The following is a 16,926-nucleotide window of genomic DNA, read 5'->3' as shown; positions in this document are numbered from 1 at the left end:
AAGGATTATATTTAAAGGCAATTGCATTATGTCTATCAATGTTATTAAATGAAGAGAATTTGCAATGTTCGCGTTTTAGCAACATACACAAAGTATCCAATCACGGTAAAGCTTTGCATAAATCACATGACCAAATGCAGAAAACAGGTGAGGTAATTGTTGATTACCTGAACTCTGAGCAACAGCAAGTCGTGTTTTGAAGGTACTCATTCTACGTGAATAATAATGAAAAGATCAAATTGATTTGGCTAAAGACAAAATGTTGTATTAACTTTTTACAGATGAAAATGGATGATCGCTGTTTTCGGTCTCTGGTATTTAACACGTGTTTTTAAGGCGCTATCTTTAATACTACCTTTAATCAAACCATACAAACAAAACTAAATATATTTATACTGAACTTCCCAGTGTCCTCAACGTTAGCAAAACTACGGGAATTTGCAACTTTAAAAAAAATCAGTATTTCTGTTGTTACCATTCTGTTTCAACATAAGAAGCTGTTTTTACAGGTAAGTAGAGAATTAAAAAAAAAGAAAAGAAAGAAAATGTATGAATGAACAATGTTGACGTCACTGGTTTGTTTCTTATTTCGGTGAAAGAGCGACATACCATGGAAGAAACGGTTACTGCAGCTAGTTTTCCTACCTCCGTTTACGGAAGCTACTTTTGACGTCAACACGTGTGCAGGCTTGTCCTGAGGTCGCTTCAGTACGTGAGGCGTTGCATGCGCGCCCCTGCTTCCGAAATAACAACGTTCTTCTTTCTCGTTTTGTTTTCAATTGGATTCTACTAGATCGATGACTCTCTTGCACAGCCTCGATGGAGCACGGCTCGGTTTTTATCATCTGAACCCTCAACCAGTGTGCTAAAGGGTGGGGGTTTGGTAGGCCGAGGGCTTTTTGCGATTTCGCTGATATTCTAAACACGTTTGACAGATGCAAAGACGACTGCAGGCTTGATTGGACGAAGCATGTTTTCCAGCATAATCCAACCGGGGGCGTGCAGGCTATGGTTTGCTCGTGTAAGTATCTAAGATAGGTGCGTTCAAGTCTTTGTGTGATTGGGAGTGTTGTGTGCGTGTATGTGTCTGCGTGTGCTTTTAAACAATCTTCAGTATCAAGTATGGCGTACAAACTTTTTTTTTTATTGCTACCGAGCAACATTTAATTTCCAATCATTATCTACTGTGCTTTCTCAGATTCGATTTTTTTTATTTTATTTTGATTTATTTTTATTTTATTTGAATTTTTATTTTAAAATACTTCAGGAAGTGGACGGGCTTGTAAAATTTGAACTTGACACTGACTTTTCCTCCAGGTGGCATCCAGGCCGGAGCTGAGCATGTCCACCTTGGTGCCCCCTCAGCCAGTGCCTCCCCTGAGTCAGACCTTGCAGACCTACATGAGAAGCTTGGAACCCCTCATCCCCCCCGAAGAGCTTGCCCATACCCGTAGGGTGATGCGGGAGTTTGCCAGGCGCGGTGGCCTTGGTGCGGTGCTTCAGAGGGGCCTGGAAAGGAGGGCCAGAAAGACTGAGAACTGGGTGTGTGTTTTGGCTTTATCTCCCCGGGAATTATGACACATGCTGATGATTGATGTGTTGAAGCACATACTGGTGGATTTGACTAATGCTACTTCTGGGTAGCTACATTCTAGTGTTTAAAAAAAAAAAAATCAACCAACATTTTCATCAATCATTTGTTTATGGAGCACCACTGGTCTAAACACGCTATTCTAACTAATATTGTATTTATGGAATATGAATTAAACAGCGAAAATCACCCTTTTATATCCATCTGTCACTTGCAGTCGACCTAAATTACATCACAGTAGCTCAGGTAATGACCAATCACGGTTCAAATTGTGAAGTGGGCACTAGTGGCAAAATGGCCGCCCCCGGATATAGATAAGTTGGACAGTCTAAGTACCTAAGACATTTGAGACAGCTCAGTAGTGTTTTCATATCCATTTTGTGGATGCACACCGTGATACAAAACATTAGTGTTATCTTCCCTGTAGATCACAGATTGGTGGGTGCAGTGGGCATACTTGGAAAGTCGCCTGCCGTTGCCTGTGCACTCCAACCCAGCCATCTCTCTCCCCAGACGAGATTACAATGGCTGGAGGAACCAATTGTTGTGAGTAAACGCATCGAAAATCGTCTTCCCAAAGGAATGTAGTGCAATTTTGAAACCTAATTATGTTGGGATGCACTTTAAGTCATGTTAAATTTTGAACCTAGAAATAAGCCTTGTTAAAAATACTTTTAACTTATTATTTTATGGGTTTGGTCACGTGACGCTTGCAAGTTGAGCCGCGATGTCATTTTTATCAACAGCAAGTGGAAAATGTGTTTAAAAGGTACCGTTTTGTTTGTTTCAGATTTGCGTCCAAGCTGATCGTAGCTGTACTTGAATTCAAGGCCAAACTTGATGCGTAAGTTCTAAATCTTGCTCTCGTTTGTTTGAAATGAGCAAATAATCCTGTTTTGAATTTAGCCAATAATCCTGCTTCCTGCTTTGAAAGGTCAATGCGGTAATATTTATTCATAATTGTAACTGTACTGCACTGAACTACACTCAGGCTGCAGTAAGCCTCTACTAACACCGCAATCTGTTTCCCTGCTATTTGTGTGCGCTGACCTTCAGCCCTCCTGGCATGCCTTGTATTTCTTTGCTGCAAGAAGTTAATCTGTGTCTAAATATATTTGCTCACACTTGTTTGTAATAATATCAGTGTTGAAATTGCTTTTGTTTTCACAAGCTCTGTAGAATGGGAGCTGTTAATGAAAATCAGTTGTGGAAATGCTGCCCAGGTTTCGGCCCTGCAGCAGATCCACAATCAGTATATGATTGTGCAAATGCACAAACCCTCCATCTTTGCATTATACTCATATACACAACAAATTAATAGATGACTAGATTTCCAATCAGAAGCCAGTAAAAAAAAAAAAAAAAAAAATCATATTTCAGTTTGTTTTTTTATAACGATTAATCATTTTGAGACCATGTTTTATATATTTGAATGAATTTGAGCCTCTAGCCAGTAAATATTGTCCTATTTATCTAGTCTTCTATACAAGCTTTATTTTTGTGTTACATCAAAATAAGTTTTACAAATATTTGCTTTTTTTTATAACAGGTTTAAAATTAAAACTTGTTTTGATCCAGTTCATGGATTGACTGACAAAATAATCGACAGATGAATCCTTTACTAAAATAATGGCTAGCTGCAGCCCTAGTTTCTATTTATTATTTTTTGATACATTCCTATTTGCGCTAATTTTGTGCTTTTCTCTTACCTCAATTTTCCAAATTGTTTATTTTATTGCTCGGCAGATTCAAACGCGAGTACATGCAGAGGCACGTGCACCCAACCCATTTGTGCAATGAACAAGTTGTGCAAAATGTTCTCTCCTTCCATTGAAACAAAAGTGCCTTGCGGTTCACCAAGAACCCCAATTAGACTAAAAAGCCAATAACATACATTTATGATATTTGTTTTGTTTACATATGAGCATCAAAAACTGCTTTTTTTTTGTCTGTTTCAAATGTGGTTATCAAAATGTTTTTAGCTCAAAGTGATGTCATATTTAAAAAACGTTATTATTGTATTTCGTAAATACTATATGTATTGCAGGTAAATAAAATGGAGTCGGTGATTTAATGTTGTTTCTGTGTTAGTGGCCAGTTGCCATTGGAGTACATGCGAGGCAGGCCTCTATGCATGGAGCTCTACCCGTTGCTATTCTCTTCATGTCGCATCCCGGGGCCCAAACACGACTATGTCGCTCACTATGGAAACTCCCAACGGTCACCAACGCACATCACTGTGGTCAGAAACTATCAGGTGAGCAAATTTGAGCTAATAACTGCCGTAGTTTGCACATTGGGTTCAGTTGTAGTACAATATCAACCTTGAACAATAGTACACCATCCATGTTCTGCCAAGTATGGCTGTGTGTATATGGCAAAATACCACAATTAATAAATAAGTCATATCATATACCTTTGCCACTCGTAATGGAAACAGCTGGAGACATCATAACCTTTACATGATCCAGTTCCGATTTAGTAATATTCCTGTGTGTGAACAAGGATGGACTCGGACGTTGGTTGAGTCTGCTCGTTTCTTTCATTGAAAATTATTCTGTAGCGACCCCAGCTAACACGAGCTGCTGTTAGCTGCAATAGGCCCTGGCTGCTAACAGCTAACTGACATCTGACATATCATAATTATTGTAAGGAAGAATGTCAATAAAAAAATGCACATTTGTGCGTCAAAACTCTTGCCTATGTGTCTGATGAATCAAGCTTCTTCGAACGGTTTTGAATTTAAAAAAACAGTCTAATCCTTAAGTTACCGTTTATAGGACGCGCACATATTTTTGGGTTCATATTTGGGGGGAAAAAAGTGTGTCTTATGTTTGGGGATTTACGGTTTACAAGCTACTTTCCCCTCTTTTTTTTTTGTAGTTCTTCCAGCTGGAAGTGTACAACAGCGACGGGTCCCGTCTGACGGAGAGCCAGATTCACGGGCAGCTGCTGAGGATCAGGTCTCAGTCTTGGAAGACGGACAAGGAGCCGATGGGAATACTGACCAGTGACCATCGCCACACGTGGGGCCAGGCCTACAACCGCCTGCTGAGAGGTTAGGAAAAAATGATCCTCAGATTTTCCACATTGATCCACCAACACCAATCTTTTTCTTTGTCTATGTGCCTTTGTGTACTATTATGTCACCTAGATAAACTTAACCGGGAGTCAGTGCAGGCAATTGAGAAGGGACTTTTTTCACTGTGTTTGGATTCTCCGGTTATGAGGATATCGGATGAAAGGTATGTCCTTACACACTCACGCTTACTTATACTTAGGTTAATTAGTAGATTACTGGCAAGACCCCCAGTTTCCCCTCACAAGAAATGAAACCTCCAAATGCCTACGTTGCATCGTCAGTGTATCAATGAGATGTTTATTTTACTGCCACGGCCGCATATGCCAACGTTATAAATAGAAAGGCCGCAGGAAATAACGTTTGTAAAAACAATTGTTGATTGACAGATACGCCAGCCGCAAAGCAGCCCAGGTCCTGCATGGAGGCGGGACCTTCTCCAATAGTGGCAACCGCTGGTTTGATAAAACTCTGCAGGTTAGAGACCAAGCTGCTCACCTTTTTCCGGAAAACTTGATAGCACTTGTTGACGTTGCTTTTGTACAGTTTGTGGTGGGTGAAGACGGCTCCTGGGGTCTCCTTTATGAACAAGCCACATCTGAAGGTCCGCCCATAGCGACGTTGCTGGATTATATCCTGCGCCATTGGTAATGAAGATTTATGACCCCAACATGTTTTTTAGTGTGATCATCAAGTGTACTCCTTTCTGTTTGTAGCACTGTTAATTGTGCACAAAAAAACTGTTGAATTCATAATTTTCTAATACTGTGTGCATTTTTATATTGTATTTGCCACGTGTATGAGTAATTTTGTTTGACCGCCTGCAGTGAGAAGCCCGACCCAAGGAAAACACCACTGGTCCCTCTTCCGATGCCCAAGAAACTTTACTTCCATATAGATAGAGAAATCAAGAGAGACATAGAGAACGCCAAGCAAAACCTTGACATGTAAGTTGCAGAAACCATTTCAAGGCTTTGCAAGACTGCTAATGTTGCTGATTAGACTTTGTGTATTGTCGACTTTCATTTGGATTTTTTAAAAAACTAACTGACCGTCACAAATGTGTGTATATGTGACACTTTTTTTGTTTTTTGTTTTTTTGCATTGCGATGTGACACCTCACCAATGTTAAACATTATTACTACTAGTTTCTACTCGTCTATGTCATCTTTAAACATAACAAAAGAAGCAAAGAGGTTAAATCACTAGGAAAGTTTTCAGGGAAAAATCACTGCTCCGTTAGAATACTTGTATTGACAATAATGTGGTTGCAGACTGATCAATGACCTGGATGTGAATGTATTCAACTTTAAGAAGTTTGGAAAGGATCTTCCCAAGCGGCACAACCTGAGTCCCAACTCCTTCATCCAGGTGGCCCTGCAGTTGGCTTACTACAGGTAAAGAAACTGACATTTGAAAACATTTGAGATGATCTGACTTTTTGGTAAATGCAGAAATTCAATTATTAGTGAATCATAATTTGCATTATTTCATGGGTTGTTTTTAATCCAATATAGAATTAGTAATAAAATATATTATTTTCGATGTCAGCACATGGCATTATTCTTACTCCATATTCATGTCTGTTTTTGTTTTACGCCACTATAATAATTGTACTGTATATACAGTGACTCAAAAGTTTGGAAACACCCTCTAACTCTGTTTCTTTCACATTCGGACTGTTTTAAATAACCGCGACTTTCAAAATCACAATATATTGCCAATGTCGTTATCTGCCCATCTCTAGTCAAATATATCGCCGTGTTACAGCTTCACCATTGGCCCGCAAATGGCGAAAGACTGACCGATAAAGTATACAAACATTTTGTCTTCGTAAACATCTCCCGTTTGTGTTGGTAGAGTTCACGGCGACGTGTGTGCCTCCTGCGACATCGCCTCTCAGAGGATGTTTCGTAAAGGAAGGACCGAGTACATCCGCTCGCCTTCAAGCCAGATGCTTAAATTCATCCTCGCCTTCCTCGATTCATCAGCGCCTGTGAGCAGACGTGCATATTTCCTTCTAACATATTTATTTACAACATTATAAATTCTGCTTAATTTGTCTTGCGGTGCAGCGTGAATCCAAGCTCCAACTGTTGACGGAAGCTATTGACGCCTACTCGGCTTTGACTGACCAGGTAAACAATGAATTGAAATGTCGAGCAACGTCAACCTTAACGTCCGTACTTGGATCCTTTGCAGGTGCTTAAAGGACATGGCATAGACAGACACCTTCTGGGGCTTAAACTGCAGGCCATTGAGGAGGGACTAAGCGTTCCCAAAATCTTTATGGATACTGCCTTTGGCCTGGCAACTCATTGGAAACTCCGAACAGGGCAGGTGCGGACATTTGTTTTTGAAATTGTAAATATTTTGGTTAAGGAGTTATTTTGTTTTTAAATAATAGTTTTTAGGGCCTAGCCAGTAATTAGTCTGATTATGATTATGGCCAATGTTTGCTCATTATTTGAACGTTTTAGCTTAATGTATTAATCAAATCAATGTTGTTTTTTTTCTAAATAAACATTCTTTTTAATCTCTTGCTTACAGCAACATCCTATCGTCAACAGACTGAGCATGCCTGCATATGTAGCACCATTTATAGTTATAGAAAATGGTTTGTTGGATAGATACTTTCAACATAACGACTGACAGAATACCGTAGAGTTAATCAGCAGTTCAAACTCAAAACCCTTGCTATTTGCAGGGAATAAATACTCGACCAGCACGTGAATAGTGAAAATCCACATAATTGACACCGATGCTGTTGTATCTTTATAATTTTTAAAATGAAAGAGCCATTCAATCAGTAATCCGTCTTTTTTTTTTCTGTCTAAAATATATCTTATCACTTCTTTCCTTTCCCCTGTAGGTGCCTACAAACACAGACAGCGTGATGTGTTTTGGTCCGCTGGTTCCTGACGGTTACGCCATATGTTACAACCCGCAGTCCGACCACGTCCACTTTTCTATAACCGCCTTCAACTGCTGTGAGGAAACAAACGCAGAAAAGCTGGGCTTCGCCGTGAGGGACACATTGTGCCAACTGTATGAGCTACTGGAGCCTACTGTGTAGAACTGCAGCAGACTAAGAACATTCCACTTTTCACTCCTTTATTCATCCAGCAGATTTACAAAAGTGTTTATGAAGGGCTATTTCTTAATAGATTATTTTTGCAATATTCATTCGCAGGTGCACACATTTCACCTGGTGTGGGAAGAGATGCCGTTAACACTTCAGCTTTAATCACAACCGAAGCCTTTGTGTGTGTGTGTGTGTGTATATATAGTATGATGCACTGTTACCACCATCAGTTAAGATTTGTCGATTTTGGTGTGCTTGTGAAGGACCAAAATGTGGGGGAAATAGTTGTGGTAACAAATGGAGCTGTTGCATGAATTAAGATGATGTGGCCCTATTGGTTGGGCATGTTTGCGCACAATTTTCTGGATTGGTTAATAAATGTTATTGCTTAGTAACAGTGGTCCTTCATTTTGCAATCTTTTTTTTTTCTTTAAACCTCTTAGCCTCTCTCTTGACTCCGCTGCTTCTAATTTCTCTGATTCCCCCCAATCTGTGTTAAATCTCAGTGTGTTGCCATGTCAGTCTTCAGAATCAGTAGTAGGCCTATACTTTTTTTTTTTTTTTGACGTCAGATTTCAAAACACCTCACATTAAACATTTTTCCAATAATGATTATTCGTCGTGATTGAATTTGATAATGTTATGGCTGTCACCCCCAAAAAAAACATCCATTATAACGTTAAATTTTCTCAAACGCTTCAACATATACTATATTGTATATCCACTCATTTTTACAACCTGGAGCCCACCGTCTTTATTATTGATTTTGGTATATTGCATGTGATTGATTTCGATTAATTCATTTGTGTTACATCTGTACATGTACTTAGTTATTAAAGTAGAACATGTTTTGATTAAAGATGACACGAGCAATCATAGTGACAATGAAGGACCGCATATTTGAAACGCGTAATGTGTACCGGAAGTGACGTTGTGTGACGTTTGACTTTGGACCGGAACAAATGACCATCACATCGCCTTCGCTCGCCGGAATCTCTCTCGTGTTTACCTCCGAGTAATCGAACTTGCATGACTAAAACGATTTTATGATATATTATGGCAATTGTCTCAAGAAAAAAGCTATGAGAAAATCCCGACGTATTAATCGGGCTAAATGGACAGAGAATGGAGCACATTTCAACTTTTATTTTTAAATTATTTATTACCTCTCAGTTTTAAATGAGCACGGATTTATCCGGAGTATTTATTGTTATGATGAAGGGCTTTACGACAGACTTTGCCATCCGGAGAAAAGAGAGGAGCAGCGGAGCAGCCAGTCTGCTGTGGCCGCTGCTCGGCGCATGTCTTTGGGCTGCGGCGGTCGCCTACAAGCCGGTTGTCATCGTGCACGGCTTGTTCGACAGCTCGGAAGATTTTAAGAACCTCCAGCGCTTCATTCACGAGGTATGTTCTCAAGGTGACGAGACCGAGGATGTTTGGTTTATTCTGGTCGGCATCGCAATTGTTTATTACAATCTGCAGTATTTACTGTGTGAGATTTCACTTGAAGTAAACAAGCAGGCCTGCCCTCACATCAAATCTGCAGTTCAGCGAGCGGCAATAACTTTAATGTGCGAGAATCTGATACCCTATTCGTCCAGTTCATCTTTTAACTCTAATTCCGGTACTCACAATAATTACTGGCATTCCTGGTTAAATTGGTAAAAGCCCTGGAATATACTTTTTTTGCAGAGGCGTACTCTCAAGCTGAAAATTGCATGAATGTTCACCACTCAGAATTAAGCTCGCAGATCTCAGTCCCCAGACCTCAACCCCATTGAAACCATGTAAAATGCACAGAGGAGAAGAATCCAGGTCAGAGAGACTTTGCAAAGATGAATGGTCCAAGATCCCTCTTTATGTATTCTACCAAGATCCCTCTTTATATATTCTCCCATCTTGTGAAACACTTTTTGTTTTCTCCCATCTTGTGAAACATTGAAGTCTGCTGCTGTTTTTTTTTTTTTGAGTAAACACACTTCACTTAAGGTTGTTTTTTTCTGTCTCGATCTCTCTTGTTTTTTATTATAGTCTTTATTTAGTGAGAAAAAATATCAGTAGCTCTAGAGCACTTCTTAACTAGGTCTCTTAATAATTTACAAAAGACGTGTATTTTAAGTTATGCCAAAATGTTTTTACCATTTACAGAATAACATTTTGTCCTCTGTTCATTTTTTTTGCAGTCTCATCCTGGAACAAATGTGACCGTGATTGACTTGTTTGACCGGGGCTCCAGTCTGCAGCCCATGTGGAAGCAGGTGGAGGGTTTCAAGGCAGCCATTTATCCTATCATGCAAAATTCCGCAGAGGGAGTCCACTTTATCTGCTACTCTCAAGGTGTGTGTGCACAGTGTGCCGGCGTGTGTAAAACACTCACATGCAGTTTATTTTAGACGATAAAAGCAAGTTCAGCATGTTCTGGGGTTCCAGTTTTATTATTGCAATTCCTGACCTTTGGATGACACTTTTAACTGTAAGTGTTCATTTACACAATGGCAGCCTCTAAGAAACAAAAGCATTTCTTTGTGTTTAACCACGAGCTGGAATTTGCCATCAAACATTATATTATATCTTATCAGGTTTTCTTACTTTTGTTCTTTCTTTTCACTGGGTGACAATGCAGTGAAGTAAAAATGGCATGTATTTGAATAACATTCTTTTTTTCCCCGTTATTCACCTTTATCAGTTTATACTGTATAGCTGCAATTATAACAATTACGGTAATGGGACAAGCTAGACTGTGGACATCCGATGGCAGCTAACAGCAGCTCGTGTTAGCTGAGGTTGTTACGGCATTATTTTCAATGGAAGAAGCGAGCAGACTGAACCAACATCCGAGGCCATCCTTGTTCACACACAGAAAAATTGGGTATTTAACTTTGGGTATTTATGGTAAAATGAACTTGAACTGCAAGTACAACTACTTTGAGCACATTCAGTTACACTGGCGAGGCGTTCACTGACCGCTCTTAGTTTCATAAAAGTATGTCCACCACTCAAAAGTGTATTGTTGTTTCAGGTGGGCTGATTTGCAGAGGAATCTTGTCCACTTTGCCAGATCACAACGTGCACTCGTTCATTTCGCTGTCGTCTCCTCAGGCCGGACAATACGGCGGTGAGTTCCTTCTCAAAAGCTCGACACACACGCTCCATGACTCATTGCTGCTCCAACTCATCAATCACTACGACCTTCTGCTTTTTGTTTTCTCAGACACCGACTACTTGAAATACCTGTTTCCTCAGTTTGTCAAGTCCAACTTGTACCATCTCTGCTATACCGCCATCGGCCAGAGGGTATCTATCTGCAACTATTGGAACGGTGCGAGTCAAATAATAACTCTGTGCATATCTTATGCTCTTAGATAATTGCATGCTTTTCTTTAAAGTGCGGCTGAACAACTAATGCATATCAAAGTGCATTATTGACAGGGGCGGTGCAATTACTGTAGATTTGTTTTCTAAATGGTTCAGTCCTACTTTAAAGTGACTTTTGAAAAACTGTTTGAACGCGGCCGATAACAAAGTGCGTCTTTTCTTCTTCTTCAGACCCCCACCACAGGGACATGTACACTAACAGCAGTGATTATTTGGCGCTGCTCAACAGCGACAGACCCAATCCCAATTCAACAGGTCAGCGAATTCCTCATGTTTGATAGTAGTAGTACTGCAATATTAGCGGATAAAATGGAGTGCTTTTGGGGAGTTGGAGAACCCTGTCATCTAGTTGTGTGTAAAAAAACAAAATGTATTTTTCACCTTGTCAGAATGGAAGAAAAACTTTATGAGAATCGATAAGTTGGTGCTTGTTGGTGGACCAGATGATGGGGTCATCACTCCCTGGCAGTCAAGGTGATTGTTTTGGTTGCAATGTTTTACTACATATATTTTTTCTTCATTTTGTGTTCTGCACATATTACTGTTGGGTTTTCCCTTTGCATGTGAATCAACAGATGACACTCATGTGATACTCACACATTCTGCCTGTGTTCTGCTTGTATGTTTTAGTCAGTTTGGATTCTTTGATGACAACGAGACCGTCGTTGAGATGCAGCGACAAGGCGTGAGTAATCGACAGTACTGTGTGATTGATTCAAATTACTTATGTATTTTTTTTTTCCCAGGTCTACTTAAGGGATATCTTTGGTCTGAAGACGCTGGCGGCTCGTGGCGATTTGATCTTGTGTTCTGTTCCGTATGTTCAACACGTCTGGTGGCACTCAAATGAGACTGTTTTTCACACTTGCATGGAGAAGTGGCTGATTTAGAAAGACAAATGCACAGTCATCAACATTTTAATGAAATGACCTTCATACAGTATGAAGGGGGTCCTCGATTTGTAATGGGGTACCGTTTCTACGCCGGAAGTGTAATCCAAATTTGTAAATTGGAATGCAGAATTCTGTCACTAAACTTTGCTAATCCAATGGTGAAGTCAAAAATGCTGTAAATATTTCTATGGAAAAAAATATGACAATGTATTGTTACGCCGCAGTGCAAACTGGTTCATTGAGTGCAATTTTAACCACAAAACGATGCGTAATGGTGGCCTACAGCCATAAACTGAGGCCCTCATGTCGCAATTATTTTTGAAATCATAACATTTTGTATTTATTTTTGATATTTTTTTCTTTTCATTGCTTGGAAAATGTTGTAGGCACAAACTGACATACACATAACTGACATCAATGGTAACAAATGTTTTCATAATTGTATAGGTTTACCAGCGTTTAAGCTTCATCGGGAAGGCATTGTTTTTGTGTTTTTGGTTCCACACTTCAACGCTACCTGAGAGTGCCTGAGTGCCATTTGTCATCTTGTCTCATTGCCTTTCTCCTATTTATTGCAGTATTTTTCATTATCTTTAGATCATTGTTAAAATGACTTTCTTGTCATTAAAAGTAGCTATATTATGAGTAGGACCCAGTTTTAGTAGTATGTGACGCCTTAATTCCCCCATGTCTCAGTGTTAGATTCCCCATACCACAAGTGCTAAGACAAACTGCCTGTTGTAATAGTGATAAAAGAATGGAATGCTAGCGACTTTACATCAATAGCAAGTGTGCAGTGTTAGGGTAATGCCTTCTTATGTTCCTTTATTAGATTAAAACTCTTTTTACCTTTGCCTGTACTGTATAGGTTAGTCATTTGAGCAACCTTTGATTGCCCATCTTCAAGAGATTTTTTCAACTGTTCTTTGGTATTTAATATTAGGATAGTAAGATCATCATTTGAACTTTTATTATGGATCTGAAGGGACTTTTAAACTTCCTGAAAGGAATTGTTAATATTGAATAAAACATGAATGGGTAAGATGATGAAAGGGCAGATTTGATGGAAGCTTCTCAATTGTATGTCATTGAACATTTATTTGTATCATGTACTGTTTGTTTTTACAAATAATTTACCTAAGTTTGTGGCATGGTTGTAAGGGATGTCATCTGTTGATTGTTTGTGCTTAGAAAGCATAAACCTGTACTTTTTAAAATTATAAACAGATACAGCTATTTTGACAGTGTCCTCCAGTTTATAGTGTAATCTGTTTGCAAAGATGTTAAATGTCTTTCCTCAATAAAAGATGTTAACGTGCTTTGAGTGATACTGACATTGCACTGCACATTTACTTCAACTAACGCCTACCACGTATAAAAACAACATCTCCCATCATGCATATTGTACCGGAAATACGTGTCCATCTTAGCGGATATGCGAGAGCAGCGCCGCATGAAGGCCCTTTTCCGTCTCTGAGAAGTGTGCTTCAGACCGTCAGAAACCAGTGAGTGAAATATAAATTTTCTGATTCATTTTAGAGCACACATAACAAATGTTGCGGCGTTAATTGAAATAATAATGACTACCGGTGACCTCAAAAGTCGAGACTAGCGATCTTATTCTGTGCAATGTATTATTTTGCACCGAAAGTTTTCCGTCCAGTATAGCTATGCTAAACACTAGCATGTTGCTAATTCTTAGCCCATGTGGAAGCTAGCTAACAAGCAGGTAGCTAACATAGCTTTGCGTTCTCGATTTTACGCTCCTATTCTGACTGTACTGGGGCTGATGACAAGTTTCGCCCTTGAATATATTGAAAATCTTTCGCTATGGCTTATTTTAGGGGTAATTCATGGCTACGGTGTTGGACTAGCGAAGGCCCTGCTTAGACATTTTGCCAATTATGTACTGTTAACTTACTGGTTGATCTAGCTGCAGCGCCTTGTGGCCGATGTTAAGTTCAAAATGTAGCGTTACAGTTGTACTTAACAGTCATAGAATTTATGCAAACCATATCTTAATTTCATCCGTTCTATTAAATACAATCATATTCCAACTCTTACTAAACACGTTTTCTCTGGCGTGGCACCCATCCATCCATGTACCACTATAAAGCAGGCGATCGCTGTCAACTATATCCATTTACTGTGCTCAGTGACCGATTGGGAGACCGCGCCGGCTGTGGCCGAGACTCCTGAGATCAAGCTTTTTGGCAAATGGAGCACCGACGATGTCCAGATCAATGACATCTCCCTGCAGGTGCGCGCAGTTCCTTGGAAGTTTTTTGCGTGACCAAAGTGAGGCTAGAGTCACATCTGGGCATTTCTTTGTTGTCCTGGTGTGCTAGAGCACTCACAGAGTAATTGTCTCTGCCTATTCATTGGCTGTCATCTCTAGTGGCTCAGCCAATCACCAGCTTAGACACATGGTCTGCTTAATAGACAGCTGAAAAAAAAACAAAAAAAAACGCCATGTTAATTTGTTCTTTTGCTTTCCAGGACTACATTGCCGTGAAGGAGAAGTATGCCAAATACCTGCCTCACTCTGGCGGGCGTTATGCCGCCAAGCGTTTCCGCAAAGCCCAGTGCCCCATCGTGGAGCGTCTGACCAACTCCATGATGATGCACGGCCGAAACAACGGCAAGAAACTGATGACCGTGCGCATTGTCAAGCACGCCTTCGAGATCATCCACCTGCTGACTGGAGAGGTGTGATAACGAAATTGACTTTTGGCGGCATCTCTGCAAAGCGAGGCTAGAGTTACGCCTTGACATTGCTCCGTTGTCCTGGTGTGCTGAAGTGCTCGCAGAGGAAATGTCTCTGCATATTCATTGGCTTTCGTCTCCTGTGGCTAAGCCAATCACCAGCTTAGACACATGATCATTTGAATTGCAATTTGACAGTGCCGAGAAATCTACTATAGTCCACAAAATTGTTTATCCTAAGTGTGTCTTGAAATAATATATATATTTTTTTAAAGGGACTGTAGTTTAGATTGTTTTTAAGTAACTTTTATTCAAACAAAGATGGTTAAATTGCTCTTTGTGGTGTTTTTCTTGAATGTGATAATGACTTAATGGTATATTCGCCTAATTTATTAAAAATGCACACAAACAATTCTAAGTTTCTTGTTAAAAGTACTATTTTTATCTATACATTTTTAACCTGTCCATTTTGATTCACTGGGGAAAAACCTGCTTTTTGATGTTTCTAAGCTGAGGTCAAAGCAATGAAAAAAAGAAATAGTGAGGATTACAGAATAGTGCTTTGCTGCCGTTTTAGGCATTTTACGTTTTCGAAATGGGAGAGCTTTATCCGCAACATAAGAGGTGGTTTAAACTATTTCATGGTGACAAAAAGTATTATTTACATTATAAGAAAATGTTTGAAGGGCTACAATCAATTAGTTTTAAATGCCTTACTGAAAGGATTCTAACGATTCGATACTGTTTTTTTGTTGTAGAATCCCCTCCAAGTTCTGGTGAACGCCATCATCAACAGTGGACCCCGTGAGGACTCCACCCGTATTGGTCGCGCCGGTACCGTCAGGAGGCAGGCAGTGGATGTGTCACCCCTTCGTCGAGTCAACCAGGTGACACCAGCAGCCAGTTTGAGAAAGACCCGCACCAAACTTTTCACATGATACCGCATTGAGGTTCTTGATCGATGACCAAGTTGCCCTTGTAATGTGATACCCCAAGTTTATTTTATTCTTGATTCAAAGCGAGGCTAGAGTCACGCCTTGACATATTTTGTTCTGGTGTGCTAAAGCACTCGCAGAGGAACATGTCTGTGCTTATTCGTTGGCTGTAGTCTGGAGTGGCCCAGCCAATCACAAAATCAGACACAACACTTTGCCATCCTGTGTTTGCATGGCCATGTGTGCCCACATGGAACCCTTCGTAATAATAGACGAATTTTGCAGGCCATTTGGCTGCTGTGCACTGGCGCAAGAGAAGCTGCTTTCAGGAACATCAAGACCATTGCCGAGTGCCTGGCCGATGAGCTCATCAACGCTGCAAAGGTTCGTGCATGTAGTAGAGTTGCTGTACCTTTTCATATAGTATCCCTGCTGCACGATGTGATTTATGGAACTTGGGGTCTCCTTTTTCAGGGTTCGTCCAACTCTTACGCCATCAAGAAGAAAGACGAGTTGGAGAGAGTTGCCAAGTCCAACCGTTAAACAAAGGTTCTTTGTAACAAATCAATAAATTTCAATACATCACTTTCCTGTTCTGTGGTTTTAGCAGACCTTACTTAGTTTGGGATGTTCAGAGGTGACAAAGTTACGGGATACGTCATTAGTTTGTTTGGGTCTGCAATTTACACTATGTTAACCTTAGGGAAACTTCGTAGGGGAAATACTTAAAATTGATACTAAGGATTTGCAAACGAGTAGGCTCAAGTTAATGCGTTTGTTACTAAATTGAGTCAGAATTCATATATTGTTGCTGGTTTTCTTTTTAAGGGTGTGCTTTGCAAGGCTGACACTGATACGAAGGCTGGATTTGAATCAATTTTCCTACGGCCTTATATTCATAAAAGCGTGAATTAATGTGCAGCCCACCTAAAATGTGTTCGCTAAACCTGCAACTCCTCATTCCACCACAAGGAGGGGCAGAGCATACGTAGTTTAGGAAACCTGAGCTTCGTGATGAAACAAGCCCCAGTTTTGAAATACTTTATTTGAAAATCACACAAAACATGAACTATCATATCAGGATGAGGAAGTGTATTCATATTGACGTGATCATTTTGTTTTTCATCGAAAGGGCCCTAACTGGATGGCCTCAATGCCAGTCTGGTCTTTTTGTTTATTCATTTTAGTTGAATAAAAGTTAAAGCGATTAAATAAATACAAAATGTGAATTTACAGTGTAATGCTACACTACATTTTGTCAA

At 39.9% G+C, this 16,926-nt stretch overlaps 3 protein-coding genes and 3 non-coding genes across 6 annotated transcripts; all 6 read left to right on the top strand.

Annotated features, from left to right (window-relative positions):
- Positions 1-666: 666 nt before the first annotated feature.
- Positions 667-8,150, top strand: cratb (carnitine O-acetyltransferase b). Its single transcript, XM_088405616.1, has 15 exons — positions 667-1,021; positions 1,318-1,542; positions 2,019-2,137; positions 2,382-2,435; positions 3,683-3,848; positions 4,475-4,649; positions 4,746-4,836; positions 5,060-5,147; positions 5,217-5,317; positions 5,498-5,617; positions 5,945-6,067; positions 6,531-6,666; positions 6,746-6,808; positions 6,873-7,010; positions 7,543-8,150. Exons 1-15 carry the CDS (start codon positions 971-973, stop codon positions 7,744-7,746), a joined length of 1,854 nt encoding a protein of 617 aa, XP_088261742.1. The 5' UTR covers positions 667-970; the 3' UTR covers positions 7,747-8,150.
- Positions 8,151-8,716: 566 nt separating this feature from the next.
- Positions 8,717-13,342, top strand: ppt2b (palmitoyl-protein thioesterase 2b). The gene is made up of 8 exons (XM_088404862.1): positions 8,717-9,159; positions 9,939-10,092; positions 10,775-10,870; positions 10,967-11,074; positions 11,302-11,385; positions 11,520-11,604; positions 11,761-11,815; positions 11,877-13,342. Exons 1-8 carry the CDS (start codon positions 8,935-8,937, stop codon positions 12,018-12,020), a joined length of 951 nt encoding a protein of 316 aa, XP_088260988.1. The 5' UTR covers positions 8,717-8,934; the 3' UTR covers positions 12,021-13,342.
- A 97-nt stretch (positions 13,343-13,439) lies between these two features.
- Positions 13,440-16,249, top strand: rps5 (ribosomal protein S5). Its single transcript, XM_088404958.1, has 6 exons — positions 13,440-13,528; positions 14,180-14,283; positions 14,523-14,732; positions 15,488-15,616; positions 15,950-16,048; positions 16,139-16,249. Coding segments are annotated over exons 1-6 (612 nt in total). The 5' UTR covers positions 13,440-13,527; the 3' UTR covers positions 16,208-16,249.
- LOC148406144 (small nucleolar RNA SNORA3/SNORA45 family) lies at positions 14,321-14,453 on the top strand. The gene has a single exon (XR_015864081.1). It is a non-coding gene; the product is annotated as a small nucleolar RNA SNORA3/SNORA45 family (small nucleolar RNA).
- LOC148406143 (small nucleolar RNA SNORA3/SNORA45 family) lies at positions 14,772-14,904 on the top strand. Its single transcript, XR_015864082.1, has one exon. It is a non-coding gene; the product is annotated as a small nucleolar RNA SNORA3/SNORA45 family (small nucleolar RNA).
- On the top strand, positions 15,747-15,876 carry LOC148406142 (small nucleolar RNA SNORA3/SNORA45 family). Its single transcript, XR_015864083.1, has one exon. It is a non-coding gene; the product is annotated as a small nucleolar RNA SNORA3/SNORA45 family (small nucleolar RNA).
- Positions 16,250-16,926: the final 677 nt, after the last annotated feature.

Source organism: Hippichthys cyanospilos, chromosome 21, assembly GCF_059441005.1.
Source record: "Hippichthys cyanospilos isolate Australia breed blue-spotted pipefish chromosome 21, RoL_Hcya_1.0, whole genome shotgun sequence".
Taxonomy (NCBI): domain Eukaryota; kingdom Metazoa; phylum Chordata; class Actinopteri; order Syngnathiformes; family Syngnathidae; genus Hippichthys; species Hippichthys cyanospilos.
This window is presented reverse-complemented; position numbering and strand designations above follow the sequence as displayed.

Excerpts from the sequence above, each read along its gene's own strand:
- cratb (XM_088405616.1), top strand. The coding sequence starts at position 971 with ATGTTTTCCAGCATAATCCAACCGGGGGCGTGCAGGCTATGGTTTGCT. Across the intron at positions 1,022-1,317 it reads GCAGGCTATGGTTTGCTCGT|GTGGCATCCAGGCCGGAGCT; the intron begins GTAAGTATCTAA and ends CTTTTCCTCCAG. Across the intron at positions 7,011-7,542 it reads GGAAACTCCGAACAGGGCAG|GTGCCTACAAACACAGACAG; the intron begins GTGCGGACATTT and ends TTTCCCCTGTAG.
- ppt2b (XM_088404862.1), top strand. The coding sequence starts at position 8,935 with ATGAGCACGGATTTATCCGGAGTATTTATTGTTATGATGAAGGGCTTT. Across the intron at positions 9,160-9,938 it reads TCCAGCGCTTCATTCACGAG|TCTCATCCTGGAACAAATGT; the intron begins GTATGTTCTCAA and ends TTTTTTTTGCAG. Across the intron at positions 11,816-11,876 it reads TTGAGATGCAGCGACAAGGC|GTCTACTTAAGGGATATCTT; the intron begins GTGAGTAATCGA and ends TTTTTTTCCCAG.
- rps5 (XM_088404958.1), top strand. Across the intron at positions 14,733-15,487 it reads TCCACCTGCTGACTGGAGAG|AATCCCCTCCAAGTTCTGGT; the intron begins GTGTGATAACGA and ends TTTTTGTTGTAG. Across the intron at positions 16,049-16,138 it reads AGCTCATCAACGCTGCAAAG|GGTTCGTCCAACTCTTACGC; the intron begins GTTCGTGCATGT and ends CTCCTTTTTCAG.